We start from the raw sequence: 20,446 nt of genomic DNA, 5'->3' as shown, positions 1-20,446 counted from the left end.
TTTGCTCCCATCTCACCCTGGAGTATGTTGGCAGAGTGTGGGACAGGGGCTGGGTTCCTGGAACCCCACACCTCTGGCAGCCACCCCACTGAAGGAGGATCTGGGGCCTCTCTAGGCATGCCTGGCCTGGGAGAGCCTCTCCTGCCTGGCTGCACCCAGGTATCACATGGCCGGTGGTCTGAACTCAGTTCTGCATGCATTTCCTGGGAGCCCACCGTTCCACCTTCTGTCTCTATGAATCCGACTACTCTAGGTACCTCACATGAGTGGAATCGTAATATTTGTCCTTTTGTGTCTGGCTTATTCCACTAAGCAAAACGTCAAGGTTCATCCATGTGATTGCATGTGTCTAAATGTCCTTCCTTTTTAAGGCTGAATGATTTTCCATTGCGTGTATACATTACATTGTGCTTCTGTATTCTTCTGTCAGTGGACATTGGGTCCCTTCCCCCTCTTCCTTCCCATGTTGTGATGAATATGGGTGTGCAAATATCTCTTCAAGTTCCTGCTTTCAGTTCTTTTGGAGGCAGGGCGCAATGGCTCACGCTTGTAATCCCAGCACTTTGGGAGACTGAGGCTGGTGGATCACTCGAGATGAGGAGTTCCAGACCAGCCTGGGCAACATGGTGAAACCCCGTCTATACTTAAAATACAAAAATTAGCTGGGTGTGGTGGCGCACACTTGTAATCACAGCTACTTGGGAGGTGGAGGCAGGAAAATTACTTGAACCCAGGAGGTGGAGGTTGCAGTGAGCCGAGATCACGCCATTGTACTCCAGCAGCATCCAGGCGACAGAGTGAGACTCCATCTCAAAAAACAGACCAAAGAAAAATCAGTTATTTTGGGTATATAACTAGGAGTAGAATTGCTGGATCATATGGTAATTCTGTTTAATTTTTTGAAAGTTTTTTTTGTTTTTTGTTTTTTTTTAAACCAGTGTAGTCTAGGGGATGTGACCTCAGCACCTACTTGGGCCTGGGCTGCCTATGACCTAACCAGGCCTTATTCTTTTCGCTATATTATTTTTATTTTTTGGCTGCCCTTTTTCCTTTTATGAAATAATAGATTTGCAGAGTTCCGGGGTTGGGTTGCTAAGCAAACTGCCTGGAGAGGAGAGGGTTTCAGATTTCACTAGACCCTCCCTCTTCCACACCAACCCTGGGCTGTTTGCACTGGCCTTCCTCTCCTCAACCCCACTCCTAGTCTGGTTCCTGGTTCAGGTGAGCAGCAGCCAGATTCCAAGCCCCCATCTTCTTCTACCTTCTAGTGTTTGGGTTCTGCTTTGGATAGAGCTTTGCGGGAAGGATTTGGCTGATGGACCACCAACCTCAGTCTTGCCAAGGGTGAGTAGGCCCAGAGAGCTTTTTCCACTGGGTATTCGTGGTACAGGGGCATGGAACCAGGCCTCTCAATTGGTTCTGGCTCTTGGGAGATGGTGGCTTTCAAAATGCCAAATAATGTACTTTATCCTCAAGAGGAAAGGGGCTTTGCTGGGCATGGTGGCTCAAGCCTATAATCCCAGCACTTTGGGAGGCCGAGGCAGGAGGGTTCCTTGAGGCCAGAGTTTAAGATCAGCCTGGTCAACATAGCAAAACTTTGTCTCAAAAAATGTTTTTAAAAATTAGCTGTGCATAGTGGCGTGCGCCTGTAGTCCCAGCTACTTGGAAGGATCCCTTGAGCCCGGGAGTTTGAGGCTGCAGTGAGCTGTGATCACTCCATTGCACTTCAGCCTGGGTGACAGCAAAACCCTGTCTCTGAAAATAAAATAACAGGTGGGGGGTGGTGCTTTGTGTACTTTGGGGAACTCAGGTGTGAAAAACTGCTTTGCGAAAAAGCAGGTTCCTGTGTGCTGGTTAGACTGGGGGAATGAGGAAATTGAGGGGCAGTCCTCCCCACCCCATCATTTGCCTTGGAGCAGACTGGAAGAGTCAGCAGAATGAGGGGCAACAAGTCTGGATTGGAGTGATCTGGGTGAGCTGAGGCAGGGGCTGAAGCCCTCATAGGGAATGTGGCGGGGATGAGCAGGCCATCTGGAATCCAGACTTAAAAGCATCAGTCACCCAGACATTGATTTGAGATCTCTGCAGAGGGGGAAACGGCTGGGGTTTTAGCTGTCTGGAGCGTCCTAATTCCCCAGCAGAATCTGGCCATGAGACCTGGTCTCTCTGTCTCACCTGGTGGGGTGATGTGTACAGTTCGAAGTCTCACTGGACACGGGCGGGCAAACCCTCACCGGCCACTTGATTCTTGGACCAGGTTTTAGCATGGACGTTGCTAAGTCAGCACATGGCTTCGCACCTGTGGAGTCTTCCAGTTACTCTGGAGCAAGCCCTGAGACCACGAGTCTGACCCTGAAGTTCTTGCTGGGTTGACTCCCTCCTGGGTGTTGACTTGGCCTTGCCTGGGAGTCAGTGTAGTTATGGGCGTGGAAAGCGCTCAGATAAAAGGTGCTCCACCAGGTGATGAAGATGTCTTAAGATCATCTTTAGATAGACAGTAAAACCGTTGGTTAAAAGCTGGTCTAACCCACCTAATTTTGTTGTTTGTTTTGTTTTGTTTTGTTTTATTTTATTTATTTATTTTTGAGATGAGTCTCGCTCTGTTGCCCAGGCTGGAGTGCAGTGGCATGATCTGGGCTCACTGCAAGCTCCGCCTCCCGGGTTCAGCCATTCTTCTGCCTCAGCCTCCCGAGTAGCTGAGACTACAGGCGCCTGCCACCACGCCTGGCTAATTTTTGTATTTTTAGTAGAGGCGGGGTTTCACCTTGTTAACCAGGATGGTCTCGATCTCCTGACCTCGTGACCCACCCTCCTCAGCCTCCCAAAGTGCTGGGATTACAGACGTGAGCCACCACGCCCAGCTGTTTGTTTGGTTTTAGATGTTTCGCAGCCTGAAATTGTGGTTTTAGTCTCTTTCTCTAGTGAAGAGTGGAAAAGAGGGATGAGGAAGGGGCTTTGCTGGCCCAACCAAAAACAAAACAAAGAACCGACGAGTGTACTGTCTCCCTTGGGCACTTGGACACTCCTGCTAGAACATTTAGTAGACGCTGACAATTCCGAGCTAATGTAAAAGCCAAGTCTGGAGGGTCATAGGGTGGGAGACTAGGGTGAGGAAGTTGTTGAAGGAGGCCGGGGGGATGGCAGGGCCTTCATCTAATAGTGACAGTAGCATTTTAGAGCTAGAGGGTCTTTATCGATTGTCTAGTTCACATGCATGATTTTAAAAAAAGGAAGCTGAGGCAGGAGGATTGCTTGAGCCCGGGAGTTGGAGACTAGCCCAGGCACCATAGCGAGTCAGCGTCTCTGTTAAATTAATAAATGAAGTCGTGCTCGCTTCGGCAGCACATATACTAAAAAATTGGAACGATACAGAGAAGATTAGCATGGCCCCTGCGCAAGGATGACACGCAAATTCGTGAAGCGTTCCATATTTTGCGCAGTCTGCGAGGATCATTTCAGTATCTGCTAACTAGCACTAAGGAAATAGTGTGACACTAAGCAAAAATGAGTGGCACCCAATGACGAAATTGTGGTTTTCATTACCAAAAAAAAATAATAATAAATGAAGTCAAGAAAGGTGAGGCATGGATGGCTTCAGTGATGTGGATAACTCTACAGAGAGGTAGCAACGGGGAGGGCCTGAGCCTTGCTTCCGAGGGATTACGCCACGGCTCGCTTGCCCCACCCAAAGGCCAAAGGAACTGAGCGTTGATAACCAGCATAGTAATCTTGGTACCTGGAGCCCCCTCAATGTCCCATGGATCAAGGAGACCAGATTCCTCCATACAGCTTGTTGAGAGACTTGGTGGGTGCCCCCTGCTCTTGATGTCTTAATACTTTGACTGCTGTGCTCAACCCAGACCCAGCCTCTTCCTGGAATTCTCCTTTGGACACGCACAGAAACAGAACCCGGCCTGGTCTTTGCAGCCATTAGCTGTGTGCAGTCATCTGGGACAGTGCTGCAGGTCAGCAGCCGGCAAAGTGCTAGACGCTGGGTTGGGGTCGCTCAGCAGGTCTCAGCCCTGGCTGCCAGCTAGATTCCCCAGGAAGCCCCTATAGCTTCGGATTCGGCAAGTCTGTGTGGATCCCAGTGAAATTGTTTTCAAAGCCTCCCAGGTATTGCCGATGTGCAGCCAGGGCTGGGGATACCTGTTAGAGGGCGCTGAGTCCTCTAACAGGAGTGGAGAACCTGGGAGAGGGAGAGGCGGAGGTGCGCAAGGAAGCCGTGACTTCGGCCACCTGCACTCACAGCTAGTGGCAGATCACTCCAGGCACACGGCTCCCCCCTGGCCATCCACGTGGTAAGGAATGACAACTGTGCCCGCTTCAGGATTGCTGGGTCAGCTGCTCTGAATGCCTGAGGGCAGCCCTGTGCCCACCCAGCCTGGGTGTGTGTGGTGGCAGTTGTAAACTCGTGAATGAACACCGAGGTCACCTCTGCTGGTAACCTTTGGGCAGGGCTGCTTACAGGTGACTCATGGTGAGAGTGACGTCACCCCATCAGGGTGAGCTCTCAGAAGTCCCATGGGCCTCAGAGGCCCCCTTTGGAAGGAGTGGAGAAGGGATCCTCATATGAGCCATGGATCGGGCTAGAAGATCCTTGTGGGTTGACAATGGTTGTGGTGAGTCCACTGGCTTAGAAAACTCAGGCTGAGGACAGGCCATCAGGGGCTCCAGATGGCTAAGGCCTTGGAAACACGTGTTGGGCTTTGTCATTCAGCCTGGGAGGAAGGGAGTGATTATCTCCAGGTGCCTCTGGGAGGAATGAATTACTCTGTATAACCAGATAGTCCCAACAGGCAGGGGGACTCTTGTAGAATAAGCCACTCTGTCCTCCTGCGGGTACTCACATAAGGTGGGCTGGGATTTTGACAGACCTGCTGGGAGGTGGGCTATGAGTCATCCAGAAGCTGGGCTGGACCGAGGGATGGGGGAACCTGTAGCCCTAATTCCCTGGGTTGTGATGGGAAGAACATGGTAGGACTCACGGCTCATGGTGGCCAGGACTTGCACCCCAGCCAGCATGCTGGCCTGTGCTCCTCACCCCATCAGACCCCATGGGCAGGGTGCGCAAGGACCATTCCAGACAACAAGACGGTAACATTTTGGGTTCCTCTTTTTCTTTTCATTTTCTTTCCTTTTCTTTTCTTTTCTTTTCTTTTTTTTTTTTTTTGACAGAGTCTTGCTCTGTCACCTAGGCTTGAGTGCAGTGGCACAATCTTGGCTCACTGCAACCTTCACCTCCCGGGTTCAAGCGATTCTTCTGCCTCAGCTTCCCAAGTAGCTGGGATTACAGGCACCTGCCACCACGCCTAGCTAATTTTTTGTATTTTTGGTAGAGATGGGGTTTCACCATGTTGGTCAGGCTGTTCTCGAACTCCTGACCTCAAGTGATCTGCCCACCTCAGCCTCCCAAAGTACTGGGCTTACAGGCATGAGCCACTGCATCTGGCCAGGGGTCCCCCTTTCTATAGCAACTCAACCCCCCTGTATGAGGGAGAACCGACTGTTTTCTCTGTACACAAGCTTATGTGACCAAATGTGGGGTCTTTTTCCCACACCAGGCAGTTCTCTGCAGACACCAGCTGGGTGTCCTACAATTTCGACTCAGTTCTGACGTGGAGTTAGCATCAGATCCCACAGTTAAGGGCTCAGCTCCAGAAGACTGCCCCTAACTTCAGGTGTCAGTAGCAAGTCCAGGTTGTCTACTGGCCGTAAATTAGAGGTTCCTACAGCCCCTTCCTTGAGTTTGATCACTTGCTGGAAAGGCTCACAGAACTCAGGAAAATAACTTGCTAGATGACTGGTTTCTAATACGAAGACACAACTCAGGAATAGGCAGAGGGAAGAGGTGTATAGAGGAAGGTGTGCAGAGCTCCCATGCCCTCTCCAGGCACTGCCACATTTTCATCAACCTGGAAGCTCTCCTAACCCTGGCCTTCATTGTGTAGGCATGATTGATTACATCACTGACCATTAGTGATCAACTCAACCTTCAGCTGTGGTTCTTCCCCAGAGAGTTGGGGGTGCCAACTGTCTAATCATGTGGTTGATTCTCCTGGCAACCAGCCCACTTCCTGAGGCTATCCAGGAGCCCCAGCCACCTGTCATTTATTAGCACACATAAAGACATGTATTACTTTGGCGATTCCAAGGATTTTAGGAACTGCATGCCAGGAAAGTAGGGGGTGGGGTATGCAAAGATCAAATATACATTTCTTAAGTCACAATCCCCTGCCGGGGGCAGACGTGTCTCAGAAAGCCTCTTGTCTTGTCTGGGCATTGAGCCCGTGTTCATCACCTCTCACCCTGTGGTCGTTAACCAGTCAGTTGTGAAGGGGACATCAGCATACCCGAGGTACTTGTGAGATGCCTGTTGGGGACGGAGATGGTATCAGCTGGTTGCTTGCTGGGACAGGTTGGAGATGGATCCTCCCTTCTCTGTCTCTAACACAGGATGCTTTGCACACACAGATGGCTCGTTCGGAACACCACCTGGGTACGGCTGCGCTGCAGACCGGGCAGAGGAGCAGCGCCGGCACCAAGACGGGCTGCCCTACATTGATGACTCGCCCTCCTCATCGCCCCACCTCAGCAGCAAGGGCAGGGGCAGCCGGGATGCGCTGGTCTCGGGAGCCCTGGAGTCCACTAAAGCGGTGAGTCCCCATGGTGTACGTGTGGCAGGAGGGCCAGGTGAGGCTCCCTGAAGCGCGGCCCCATGCTCAGGGGTACATAGCAGGTAGGTGGTGGAGCAGCCAATGGTTTGGAAGCCGAGTGGGTTACCAAAAACTCCTTCCTCATCTCTACATGTGGTACACAGACAGCCTGCCAGATATATTGGTCAGGGAGATCGGGGGATGCTTTGAACTGAGCATGGAGGAGGCAGGCAGCACGTGGTCTTGAGGTTGAGAATGTCAGCACCAGAGGCAACCACCAAAACCAGCAAGACCTGCATGGTGGCATCGGCAACGCTGCTGAGCCGGGTGGTGTCTGGGCTTGGGTCTCTGCTTCATAAAGTTTTCTTGCTCCCTTTTACCAAAGCGTGTGCTGACTCCATCCATGTGACCAGAGCCTTTCCTTTGAGTTTTCACTTGACCCTCATTAGTAATTCTTGGCCTTGCTGTCACTTCCACTTTACAAATGTGGAACTGAAGTCCAGTGGTGGCTTGCCCAAGGTATAATGGCTAGTGAGCAGCGGCACATTCAGTACATGCTCTGCCATGCCCTCTGAGAAAGCAGTGAACCCGCACCCCCACTCACATGAGGACGTAGCCTGGAGTGGTCACAGGCTGGGTGGTGCTGGGCCACCCGGTCCTGCATGAAGTTCTGACTCCTCTCGCTGGTCCCACAGCTCAGGGGGCTGCTTCAGCAGTGCTCTGGGGCCCAGATGCTCACCCCTTGCCATTGGTGCATATCCCCCAACTCGACCTCTTGGGTTCCTTCCTTCTTGGGCTGAGAAAATCACTGCCCCAGGGCAGTTGCTCCTTTCTGTCTTTTTGGTCCCTGATGACAGATTTCTTCCCCACTCTGCTTAGCTTATTTCTTGATGATTTCCACCCTGACAACACCGTAGCCTGGCACGGTGGCTCACACCTATAATCCCAGCGACTCAGGAGGCTGAGATGGGAGAACTGCTTGAGTCCAGGAGCTGGAGACTGCAGTGAGCTGTGATTCTCACCACTGCACTCAGCCTGGGCAACACAGCAAGACTCTGTCTTAAAAAATAATAATAATAGGCCGGGTGCAGTGGCTCTAGCCTGTAATCCTAGCACTTTGGGAGGCCGAGGCAGGCGGATCACGAGGTCAGGAGATCAAGACCATCCTGGCTAACACAGTGAAACCCTGTCTCTACTAAAAATAGAAAAAACTAGCTGGGCGTGGTGGCGGGTGCCTGTAGTCCCAGCTACTCAAGAGGCTGAGGCAGGAGAATGGCGTGAACCCGGGAGGGGGAGCTTGCAGTGAGCTGAGATCGTGCTGCTGCACTCCAGCCTCGGCCACAGAGCGAGACTCTGTCTCAAAAAAAATATATATATATTATAATAATAATAAATAGAAAGAGCAATAGAGGGATGGACTTTCCCCTGGTTCTGTAAGGAAGCTCCAGAAGTGCAGCTTCTCACTGAGCTGCCTTTCTCTGGGGCTGACGCGTTAGCTGCAGGCCCGGGACTGCTGCTTTTGTATGTGCTTTTGTGATTTCTGAAGGCCTTGGTGCTGGGCAGGCTTCTCGTCCTGAACCGAGAGGATAGGAGAGGAAGCCAGTGGGTAACATGTACCTGCTGCATGCAGCACACACAGGCTGCTGCCTTAGGTAGCTTCCTATCCCACGTCGAGCGTCAGCTTTTTACAGATTAGGAGGCCGAGGTTCAGAGAGGTGAAGTAACTTGCTTGGGCCACGCAGCTCCAGGGTTTGAAGCCTTCCTGATTCTTCAGTGGACACACTTTCTCTCCCTCAACTGTCTTGTCTTTCTTGGTGCATCCCCTCTCTTGCTGCTTTGTGAGCGTGGTTTGGTACAGAGAAGGAGTAAGTTCAGGTAGGCTAAGTGCTGAACTTGAAAAAGGCTATTTCTTTCCATCATCCTTGAGGGCTATCTTCACCGAGCCAGTCCTTGATGCACTTCCTGGCCCCGAAAGGAAGCTGATCTGCCTACTCAGTGCCCCTGGTCCCTGTCCAGGGGAGGAGGCCTCCCTCCCACACCTGGCTCAGACTTGGAGTAGAGCCTTCACCTTTCAGTGCAGGGCTCCTCCTCTGTGAAGCACCCCAGATCCTGGTCCCCGGACCCCTGCTCCCTGCTTCTGCCCTCACAGGAGCTGTAGACATTTCTCATGGTGCACGTCCTGCAGAAGGTTGCACGTCTCTGCCTGTCAGGTCCAGGGTTTCCAGTCCCAAGTGCGCCCCCTGGCCCAGAGCTGGTCTCAAGAGGAGGGGATTTGATTGGAGAGCAGTGTGTAACTCCTTTCCAGAAACCTTCTGGTGCTCCTTCCCAGTGGCTGGGGCCCCAGAACGGGTGCCCTTCACTGCTCTGGAGACAAGCATAGCCTTGACTTCCTGGTTTCCCTGACAGCCATGCAACAAGCCATGCAAATGTCATCTTTCATTTCTGATCTTTGGTTTGAAGACATGGCTGTCACTTTCTAGGACACCTCACTTCCCCCAGGGAGCGTGGTGATCTTGAGGCCAGAGGCGTGCTGATCCTGACCAGCCAGTGGGGCATGGGCATCAGCCTGCTCATCCCCCTCCCCCTGCACGCCACCCACCCTCGTTTGGTCCCAGATGCTGATATTGAGTCTTTTGGACCATGGGGCCACCAGGAAGCCCTCAGGGAACTCTTTGGCAATTTGGGGTCTCAGTGGACTCCTGTGGCACGGGTCTTCTCTGTGAATACCCATTCGTAGTGTAGGCAGAGGTTGGACAGAGGCCAGGCGCCCCCTTGCCCGGGGTGCTTTGGGAAGGATTCACACAGGCTGGCCTGTTGCAACAACCTGCAGCCCCAGGACCCTACACAGAGGCCAGCCCCTTGCCCTCTGTATGCCAGGAGGGCCAGGTTCTTGGGGTGTTCGCTGGCTGGGCCGCAGGACAATGTCCAGTCTGTTGCTAATGAAAATCTGCCCTTGCCCAGAGCAGAAGAGGGTCCTTTTTCCAGCAGCGATGCTCACTGCACACTCTCAGCCCGGAGCAGCCTGCCCCTTGCAGCCAGGGTTTTGCACCGTAATCACCACTGGGCTCCCCCAGATTAGGGAGACTAGGAGGAGGGACTAGAAGGGGCCTCCTTGTGCTCTGCCCTGTCCTGAAGCTCAGTTCCAGCTCCCGCCCTCAGCTCACCTGTGGGCCTGGCAGCAGTCAGCTGGCAACAGTTTTATTCACCTCGTTCTCTTGTCAGCTTTTCCTGCTTGGTTGTCACAATCCCATTTTGTTTTGTGGGTTCTTTGTTAGCTTTTATTTAGCCTCAGGTTTTGTGTTTGTACCTGCCTGGGTAGGATCATGGTAGGAGGTACTTCCTTCTATGTCACTGACTTCTTTTTCCAATTTCCCTTTACCTCCGACTTCCTACCCACCCCAGCCTCCTTGCCTGCCTCCATGGCCCTCCCTGCATTCACGTCCTTTCCCATAACTGGCACGAGCACCGTCCTGAGTTATAAATAGCCCCAGGCTGGGCCCTGCCCTTTGCTCTCTCGTTTTCTCTCCGTGGACTTGACTGGTTTCTGAGCCATCCCTGTCTGATGCCACCAGCACTATTCAGGACTCTAGATGATTCTTAGTCTAAGGAGAAGTGCCTTCATCCTGAGTCTTGTCTCCACCCCACCCAGTCCATGCCCTGGGCCAGATGTTCCCTGAGCGGCCCCACCCTTCAGAACAGGGAGGGAGAGCTAGACTCTGCCTTCCTGCCTGCGCTGTTTTTCCTCCTGGCTTTCCAAACCATGTGGACAGAACGAGACACAGTGCTCCCACCCACGTGGGCACAAGCATCTCACACTGGGTGGGGCCTTCATGGGCTCTGCAGCCGTAGCAGCCTCCCTGGGCCCTGCAGGCCCGTTCGTACTCAATAGTAGCAAGGTTGTCCTCAGAACATGAGCAGGGCTGGCAGGCTGGGTGGGTGGGTGGCCCTGCCCTGCCCTGCCCAAGGGGCCCACCATTCCCTTAACCTCTTCTCCTCTTGTGGAGCAGGGAGCGGCATCTGCACACGGTAGGAGGCACCTGCAGGGGCAGCTGGGGGCTGCTTTCCCCAAGACTCCACCATTCATGATGGGCAGAGAGGGAGTGTCATAGGCCACCCCACCCTATGTGTGTGTACAGCGTGGGCAGCAGACTTGCTGAACTTGGGAAGCATTTCAGGGCACCGAGTCAGGCTCAATTGACAGTCCTGGGTTCCTTGGACCCAACTGTCTCTAAGTGAGAGTATGGAGACCCTGAAGGAGCCCTCAGAGATTCATAAAAACACAGCCAATACTAGGATACAGCCAGGTCTTTGAGATCCACTCACTGATTTATTAAACGAATCTTAATTGAGCACCTGGGTGTTCCAGGCACTGTGCTAGGCAAGGAGGTTCCAAGCTCAGGCACAGCCATGGCCTGGATCCCACCCGTGGAGCCACTGCCTACCCTGCCGGGGGGACAGGTGTGCATGGGACCTGCATGTCCTTTTCCTTGGAGCTGCTGTCCACCCAGATCTTGATGGCTGTCCCCCCCCCAACACATATGTGCGTGTGTATAAATGCATGTATATACACACGTATACACAGGCACCCGGGCATGCTGACAGCTCATGCGTACATTCACACAAGTGTGCACACACTTAGGAGATTCCCAGGGCAAAATGGTGGCCCAGGAAGGCTTTTTAAATTGTCCCAGTGGGCAAGTGAAGATGTGTGGCCCAAGCCCCAGGGACTGAAGTGGGGCACAGGGTGGTGCTCCCTCCCCAGGCAGTGGAGGCTCAGGGCCGGAGTGCCTTTGCCTGAGACCACGGGGCAGGCCAGGCTCTGGGTGCTTTGTGTTGAACCTGCTGTCCATACCATGACATGCCTCCGTTCTAGTGGGCCAGGGAACTAGGACAGCAGGGTTGGGAGTAGGCAGGGGCTGTGCTGCGACCCTGATTCCAAATTCTGCAGATACCATCAGGCCTGAGCTGACCTCAGTCAGATCCTTCCTGAAACCCATCAGTACTCACTGGAGGTGATTCTGCTCCCAGGGCATATGTGGCAGCGCCCGGAGACATTTGTGCCTGCCACACCTCGGTGGGGAGGGTGTTACTCACATATGGTAGGTAGAGGCAAGGATGCTTCACAGAATCCTACAAGGCGCAGGATGCCATGCAGCCCCTGACAGACTCCTCCAGGCCTAGATGTCAGCAGGGCCAACGAGGAGCCTGCCCGCAGCCAGTGATTTTCCCCGAAAGTGGGAAAGTGAGTGATCAGGGACCACCACCCCAGTTCCACACCTGTGAGCCCAGAAATCAGTGGAGAAGTGGGTGGGGCTGTCACAGACACCAGACCTGACCCCCCTCCCCCGCCCTGCATGCACGCACACACACGCACGCACTCACGCACTTTCTTCTGACTGCAGGCAGGGCCAGTGGGCACAGGCGGGACAGAGGGAGCATGGCCTCAGCCCAGTGGAGCACTGAGATCTGCCATGGGCACGGCCAGCCTCCAACATTGCCAGTGGCCAGGGAGCAGACGGGAGTGACCAGGAAGTCAGGTGGCAGTTTCTGTGGCCTTTGGCATCGTCATCTTTGGTGTCATGCCCTTGCTGGGACTGTTGTAACAAAGCACCACAGACTAGGGGGCTTAAAGACCAGGAGTTTATTTTCTCGTAGCCCTGGAGGCCTGAAGTCCAAGATGAAGGGGCGGGCAGGGTCGGTTTCTTCTTCGGCCCCTCTCCTGGACTTGTCTTCTCTGTGTGTCTTCACATGATGTTCCCTCTATTTGAGTCTGTGTCCTCATCTCTTCTTTTACAAGCACTCCGGTCCTAGTGGGGTGCCGTGGCTCATGCCTATGTAATCCCAACACTCTGGGAGGCTGAGGTGGAAGGACTGCTTGAGCTCAGGAGTTTGAGACCAGCCTGGGCAACATGGCAAGACCTTGTTTATACCAAAAAAAAAAATTTTTTTTTGAGATGGAGTTTCGCTCTTGTTGCCCAGGCTGGAGTGCCATGGCATGGTCTCGGCTCACTGCAAACTCCCCCTCCCATGTTCAGGCAATTCTTCTGCCTCTGCCTCCCAAGTAGCGGGGATTACAGGTGCCCGCCATCACATCCGGCTAATTTTTGTATTTTTAGTAGAGACAGGGTTTCACCATGTTGGCCAGGCTGGTGATCTCAAACTCCTGACCTCAGGTGATCCGCCCACCTTGGCCTTCCAAACTGCTGGGATTATAGGCATGAGACATTGCGCCTGGACTCCACAAAAATGTTTAAGTTAGCAGAGCAAGGTGGTGGGTGCATGAGGTCCCAGCTACTTGGGAGGCTCAGGTGGGAGGTTTGCTTGAGCCTGGGCTCTCAAGGCTGCAGTAAGCTGTGACTGTGCCACAGCACGCCAGCCTGAGCGACAGAGCGAGACGTTGTCTCAAAAACAAAAGAACGGGACACATGGAATCTTTTGGCTTCAGTTTAGTTTAATCACCTCTTTAAAGACCCTGCCTTCAGATCCAGTAACGCTCTAAGGTACTGGGGGTTAGAGCTTCAACATGAATCTGAGTGGGGACGGGAGACATTATCATAACTAGGATTAGAAGGTGGCCTCCCGTGGTCTCTGTGCCCTACTTCAACATCCAACAATGTGTCAGTTTCATCATTTGGAGACAAAAACAGTAGAGCTTCCCTGAACTTTCAGCAGGGACGCTAATGGGAAGGGGGACTTTGTCAAAGCCCACATGTAAGAGGGTCCCTGCCAGTGATGTCGGGGTCTGAAAAGTAGGGTCAGGGGACATAGACCTTGAGCGCCAGGGACAGGGTTCTTCTGGAGCAGGTGGTAGCAGTCCCTGTGGCTGGGAGGGAGGGCATCTGGAGAAGGCGGTGCTGCCTGGAGGGTGTCAGTCGAAGGGTCACGTGGCAGCAGCAGTCAGAGAATCCAGGTGAGGAGGGCCCCAGGTGAGCAGTGGGGAGTGGAACTTGGAGCTGGCTGCAGCAGGAGCCAGGTGGCCATGCTGTGGGTTCCGACGCCCCCTCAGCTCAGAGCCGCCTCCTCCTTCCTCGACTGTGTGAGGCAGCTGCTCTTGGGTTGCAGGCAGAAGGCGTGGAGCGAGGCCTGGCCCGGCCTGCTCCACACTAAACTATTTCGCGGTCTGGCAAGACTAAGGGTGGCCCTGGGCGTTGCCAGATGACCCCCTGGGATACTCAGCGACCACAAGCATGTGGCTTAGTATGTGCGGAGGGTCCCCTGCCTCTCTAATTCCATGTGGAGCCTTCGTGGAGGCAGGGGTTTGTCCAGAGGTCAACAAGCTGGCCTTCCTTTCTCAGAGGGCCCTGATGCAAGCATCCCCCTACCACCCTCCCAGGCTGACTTCTCTCTGTTTCTTCTGCAGAGTGAGCTGGACTTGGAAAAGGGCTTGGAGATGAGAAAATGGGTCCTTTCTGGAATCCTGGCTAGCGAGGAGACTTACCTGAGCCACCTGGAGGCACTGCTGCTGGTGAGGAGGGTTTTTAGGGAGCTGAGCCGGGCGAGATGGGGCAGGATGACAGAGTTGGGGAGCCTCTTTGCCCTTAAGTCCCAGGTCAGCTGTCAGAGCCTGGGTGCAGCTCGCCATCCCTGGAGTGGATACCAGTGGAAGACTGAGTTGCCAAACCAAGCTGGTTTTAAAATTGTATTTGTTATGTGATTTAAAAATAAAAGTGCATATGTCAGGTAACTATGACTGTCCACTGTCATACAATGCACCTGACAGATGGCAGCCCCTCTCACCTGTGCTACCTCACCTGTGTCCTCTTTCAGCCCATGAAGCCTTTGAAAGCCGCCGCCACCACCTCTCAGCCGGTACTGACGAGTCAGCAGATTGAGACCATCTTTTTCAAAGTGCCTGAGCTCTACGAGATCCACAAGGAGTTCTATGATGGGCTCTTCCCCCGCGTGCAGCAGTGGAGCCACCAGCAGCGGGTGGGCGACCTCTTCCAGAAGCTGGTGAGTGACCCAGGGCCAGTGCTGGGACTACAGGCATGTACCACCATGTCCAGCTAATTTTTTGTATTTTTAGTAAAAACAGGGTTTTGCTACGTTGGCCAGTCTGGTCTCAAACTCCCAGCCTCAAATGATCCACCCAACTTGGCCTCCCAAGTACCAAGTACTGAGATTACAGGCGTGAGCCACCATGCCCAGCCTTTTTTGTTTGTTTGTTTGTTGTTAAATTTATATTTATTTAGATAGGTATTTTTAGAAAGAGCTGGGGACTCCCTGTGTTGTCCAGGCTGGAGTGCAGTGGCTCTTCACAGGCGTGATTCCATTGCTCATCAGCACGGGAGTTTTGACCTCCTTCGTTTCCAATCTTGGCTATTTCACTCCTTAGGCAAACTGGTGGTTCCCAACTCCTGGGAGGTCACCATATCGATGCCAAACTTAGTATGTAGTGCGCTGCAGCCCAGAACTCCTGACGGAAGCCATCCTCCGGCCTCAGCCTTCAGCATGGCTGGGACTACAGGTGCGCGCCGCCACACCCTGTGTGCACACACTTTCCCTGAAGCAGGCTTCCTCCACTGGGAAACAAGTCCTCTAGGGGCAGATGTGGCCGGAGGCCAGGCCCCCTCTAAGCGTGAAGAGCATGTGATTCCTTACAAGCCCTGCCCCCAGCACTTCTGGACTACTGAGACACCCAGCTCTGTCCTCAGGCCTCCCCTTGGCTGATGCTGGGGACTGAGTTTTCTGCTCTGAGGTGTGGCTTTCCTGTAGGGGGACCCCTCCCTCTGCCACCCTGTGCTGTAGACCCCCCAAACTCCAAGCCAGAGCTAAGGCTTGAGGAACACACAAAGCACTTACTTTGTTCCAGTTCTTGCTTCCTGGGGCTCTTTCCACCATGGCCAGAGAGCAGGAGGCTATATTTTGATACATGCTGCCCCCTCCATCTTTGAAGCCCCCCGCATTTCTCCCTGTGTGTGTAAGCAGTTTTAAACCTAGTGGAGGGTGGTGGCTCGGGCTGGGCTCCGCGTCAGGACACTCCCCACCCCCTGCAACGGTGGCCTGGGCGAGGGCGGGGGGCGTAGAGGTGAGGAAGCTGCAAGAAAGGAGGGTGGTGAGGGGGAAGCGAAGGAAGGGGAAGAGGAAGGGAAAAGCGAGCGAGAGGGGCAAGGTGGAAGAGGAAGTGGGGCGGAAGGGAAGCCCAGGCCGCAGACGGCGAAGAAGGCAGCGGGGCTGGGGGTTGAGGCGGGAGCAAGGGCATGCCCAAGAGAGGAAACAGAGGGAGGCGGAAGCATGGAGGAAGGGGCGAGAGGCATCATCAAAAGAGATGAGGGGAGCTCAGGGGCCGGGAAGGAGGCACACGGAAGAGTATGGGAAGAAGGAGGAATGGAGGGTCAGGGCTAGGCATTGGGAGGGCGCCAGGCTGAGAAGAGCACAAGGACGAGGGGGTTAGGCTTGGGCCTACATCTCCGGGACAGGGGTGGCCATGGTGGTGGCAGCCAGGGAGGAGGAGATGGCGGTGGCTTGGGAGTCGGCCGCCCGCCCGGCTGCAGGGTCCGCGCTCTGGCGCCTGCCGGAGGTGCTGCTGCTGCTCATCTGCTCTCACCTGGACTTGCGGGCCCTCTGCTGCCTGGCCCAGGTGTGCCGCTGGCTATCGCCCTTCACCAGCTGCGACCTGCTCTGGGAGTCTTTGCTGGGCATGATGAGGACGTTTGCCACTTTGCGCTGGCCAGCTTGCATATTGTCAGTGCAGGAGGAGATGGGAAGATTGGCGTTGGTAGGATTCACAGCACCTTCACTGTCAAGTACTCGGCTCATGGACCGGAGGTGAACTGTGTGGATTGCAAAGGGGGCATCACTGTGAGTGGCTCCAGGGACAGGATGGCCAAGGTGTGGCCTTTGGCCTCAGGCCGGCTGGAGCAGTGTTTACACACCATCCAGATTGAAGACTGAGTCTGGTCCATTGCTATCAGCCCGTTACTCAGGTCTTTTGTGACAGGGACGGCTTGTTGTGGGCACTTCTCACCCCTGAGAGTCTGGGACCTCAACAGTGGGCAGCTGATGACATACTTGGGCAGTGACTTTCTCCCAGAGGCTAGGGTGCTGGATGTCATGTATGAGTCCCATTTCACACTGCTGTCCTGTGGCTATGACACCTATGTTCGCTACTGGGACCTCTGCACCAGTGTCCGGAAAGATGTCATGGAGTGGGAGGAGCTCCACAGCAGCACCCTGTACTGTCTGCAGACAGATGGCAACCACTTGCTGGCCACAGGTTCCTCCTACTACAGTGTTGTACAGCTGTGAGACCGGCGCCAAAGGGCCTGCAGCTGCCTGCACACCTTCCTGCTGACATCAGCCCCCTCCAGCAGCCCTGTGTGCTGCCTGCATCTCGCCACCAAGCATCTCTATGCTGCGCTGTCTTACGACCTCCACGTCCTGGGTTTTCAAAACCCATGACTGTCAGGGCCACCCCTGCCTGTGGGCCAAGTTGACCAGCAAGTCAGGGACCTCTCTTGGCTGGAGGGTGCAGTGATAGCTCCTCCCCACTGCCCCACTGTGCTCCTGGGCCTGTGACCCCAGTGCTCAGGCACCTTACACTAGAGGCTTCTGACTCCTGGGGCTTTGGGGCTTACCAGAGATGCAGTCCCTCCCAGGAAACTGTTGGAGAGGCAGGACCTGCTACATTAGAGGAGTGAGGCTGAACCCGGGCTTTGCGACCCTTTTGGCCAGAGCAAGGATCTGGCCTCGAGAGGCCCATCCTACACCCTTGTTAGAGCCACGATAGCCTATGGAGTGAGGTGAGATGCTCCCACCTTCCCAGATGGTTCCTTTTTGCCCCTTCCTGGAAAGAAGGATGAGGCTGCCAGTAGCTGGCACCAGCCAGACCTCACCCTTGATTAACCTCTCGGGGCCAGGGGTTCATTCCTGGGGCACCGTGGCCTGGTTTTGCTTTGAAACCAAGAAAGGGCAAAGGGAACCCAGCAGTTCTGAGTGAGTTCTGAGCTAGCCCTAACTCAGGCTGGCTGTTGAGACATGCTACAATTTTCATTTTTGTAAAAATAAAGCTTGATTGTTCAATTGTTCACAGAAAAAAAAAAAAGCAAAAACCTAGCAGACATGACTTGGCCAGCCATCCTCCTGAGAAACAGAATCGTGGTGTTGGGGAAAAAAAAAAAAAACACATCCAGAGCTCTTCCCCAAATAATATTCGGAAATCACTCAGAGACTTTTAAAAACTTTTAATATCTCAGGAACACTGGAATTTAACTTTGGAAAGTTTCCGCTGGCTTCCCTGGAGGCCTTGAGGTACCTTCGTGGGTCAGATGGTGCAGCCGGAAGACTTGGGGAGAGGCTGGGGTTGCAGTGGGAAGTTGTTCCCCATAACTATGAGCTGAGTACTCGTGTGTATTCAACCTGGGCTGGGTGCTGGGGACTCCCCAAGGACAGATAGGCCCGGTGCCTGCCCTTGTCCCCATGACCAGCTCAGTAGGGTTGGCCCAGCATCGCTCCGTCAGGCTTCCCGGTTGGACAAGTCTTAGAACCAAAGGAGCTCGCAGTGCCCTGCCCAACTCCGGTGCCTCTTCCAAGCCCTGTCCAGTGGTTCAGAAAGCCAGACTCAAATGCAGCTCCTGCCACCTCCTCCTGTGGGGCTGTGCGGGCTGACTTCCCTGCTCTGGGTTATGTTTCTGGCTGAAGTTTTCACAACTCAGAATTTTTATTTTTCTAATTATTTCAAACTTACAGGAGAGCTGTAAGAATGGGGCAAAGAGCTCTAGTATAGCCTTCACCCAAATACACTGATTGTAACTTTTTGCCACATTTGCTTTATCTCTTTCTGTGCACACACAGATGCACATGCACATACACACACATGCACACAAGCACAAGATGTTTTGCCCCCTGAATACTTCATTGTGTATTTGCTAAGAACAAGAATATTCTCTCCTATAACCCACAGTACAATTTTTCAAATTCAGGAAATTTCACATTCATAAGATACTATTATTTAATATGTAGTTCATGTAAATCTCCCCCAAGTTAACAGTTGCATTCTTCACAGCTGTTTTCATTCTCTGATTCAGGCCCCAGTTTAAGATCATGTTATGTACTTGGTTGTCACATCTCTCTAGTCTCCTTCGATCTGTACCAGTTCCTTAGACTTTGCTTGTCTTCCATGACCTTGACTTTTTTTTTTTTTTTTTTTTTTTTGAGATAGAGTCTCCCTCTGTCGCCCAAGCTGGAGTGCAGTGGCGCAATCTTGGCTCACTGCAACTTCTGCCTCCTGGGTTTGGGCGATTCTCCTGCCTCAGCCTCCCCAGTAGCTGGTACTACAGGCATGCGCCACCACCCCCAGCTAATTTTTTGTGTGTTTTTAGTAGAGACGAGGTTTCACCATGTTGGCCAGGCTGGTCTTGAACTCCTGACCTCAAGTGATCTGCCTGCCTTGGCCTCCCAAAGTGCTAGGATTACAGGCATGAGCCGCCATGCCCAGCCAACCTTGACATTTTTTGAAGGGCACAGACCTGCTCAGGTTTGCCAGTTTCCTCAGGAATAGCTTCACGTTCTGTGTAACAGTACCACAGCAGCAAGGCTGTGTGCTTCTCAGTGCATCAGATCCGGAGGCACGTTTTTGATTAGCGAAAAATGTGGGAAGGAATTGCTTAGAACTTCTCACAAGCCACCTGGAAGATGTGAGCTCCTGGAGCAGAAGGGAGGAAAAGTCTTGAAAGGAGTCCTCCTCCCAAGACCCCTGAGACCCTGCTCAGCTGTCAGCTCTTCTGAGAGGCTGTCCTGGTAGTGACCACATTCTTGAAAGCAGCCTCGTCGCTCTCAGCCCCTGTCCCGCTTGTAACCATCTGCCATTACATTCCTTGTGTGTGTTCATGCATGTGTTTATAAGCGCTCTCCTGTTAGAACACCAGCTTTGGAGGGCAGCGCTGTGTCTGAATTGTTTACCACTGTGGTGACGAGGCCTAAAGCAGACCCTTAGTTGGGCTGGGAGGCACTCAGTGACTTGCAGAGGAGGGAAAGAAAGAAGAGCTCTGGGCCTCATCACTGCACAGATGAGGAAGAACCTAGAATTGGAGGATGCAAGGACTCCTCCGGTGGTCAGCATGGCAGGGGCCTGGCAGGTGTCTTCCAGCTGCTAGCCTTTCCTCGTACACTCTAAGCCCCTTCTTGCAGCCCCTGTAGGGAGCAGGGCCAGAATATCAGACAGTGCCAAGGGTGCCTGGTTTATCCAGCATCTGGGATTGTCATCTGTAGAAACATAAAATTCAATATAAATGCAAATGCACGTGGAAATAAAATGTAGGTTTGACACAAAACAAATGCCAGGAGCCGTGAATGCCTTGGGCTTCCAGCTTGCAGTCAACTACAGTGGGAGTCTCCATCCCTAACCAGTGTGTCCCCTGGGTCTGCCCTTACACTCCCCAGGACTGGGTTTGCTGATTTTTCCCTCGCTGCCCATAAAGGTGTTGTGGGGCCCAGAGATGGAGGTGTCTGCTGCACTCACAAGGCAAGTTCTTGCTGAATTGAGTGCATGTCTAAGCAGTGAGGAGAGCTGTTACTGCCATTGGTTTAATAAAGAACAAACAGAACACCTCACCTTACAGCCAGTCTCCCCCCACCAGGTGTGCAGCATGACACTTGAGCACCCTCACCAGGCCCAGGATGCGCTCGTGTCTGTGCAGCGGGAGACTCTCCTCTGCAAAAGCAGCTGGACTTGGCATTTCTTATGTGTCTGAAGGGACTGGACATGGCGTGGAACACCATGGGTGGGATGGGGGGTGACCTCCATGTTCAGGGTACACTCCTGCAGCCAGAATGAGAAGGTGCTGCGTGCA

The 20,446-nt window shown here is 53.5% G+C and overlaps 1 protein-coding gene, 1 non-coding gene and 1 pseudogene across 5 annotated transcripts in view; all 3 read left to right on the top strand.

Annotated features, from left to right (window-relative positions):
* BCR (BCR activator of RhoGEF and GTPase) overlaps positions 1-20,446 on the top strand; it is a 137,050-nt gene that overhangs the window by 68,183 nt on the left and 48,421 nt on the right. For 3 of the 4 annotated variants that reach the window (XR_004442246.1, XM_033232735.1, XM_033232733.1), the window contains exons 2-4: positions 6,457-6,656; positions 14,017-14,121; positions 14,424-14,609. Coding sequence is in view for 3 of the 4 variants with exons in the window: in XM_033232735.1 (XP_033088626.1) it covers positions 6,457-6,656; positions 14,017-14,121; positions 14,424-14,609 (491 nt within the window). In the remaining variant the exon portion in view is untranslated. The remainder of the gene's footprint in view (positions 1-6,456; positions 6,657-14,016; positions 14,122-14,423; positions 14,610-20,446) is intronic. The other variant, XM_033232734.1, reaches the window with a different exon arrangement.
* On the top strand, positions 3,327-3,435 carry LOC117096811. Its single transcript, XR_004442648.1, has one exon. It is a non-coding gene; the product is annotated as a U6 spliceosomal RNA (small nuclear RNA).
* Positions 14,968-17,843, top strand: LOC117095920 (annotated as a pseudogene).

This window comes from Trachypithecus francoisi, unplaced genomic scaffold (genome assembly GCF_009764315.1).
Source record: "Trachypithecus francoisi isolate TF-2019V2 unplaced genomic scaffold, Tfra_2.0 Lachesis_group14, whole genome shotgun sequence".
In the NCBI taxonomy this organism is placed as follows: Eukaryota; Metazoa; Chordata; class Mammalia; order Primates; family Cercopithecidae; genus Trachypithecus; species Trachypithecus francoisi.
Note: the sequence above shows the minus strand (reverse complement) of the source record. Positions and strands in the feature narration are given on the sequence as shown.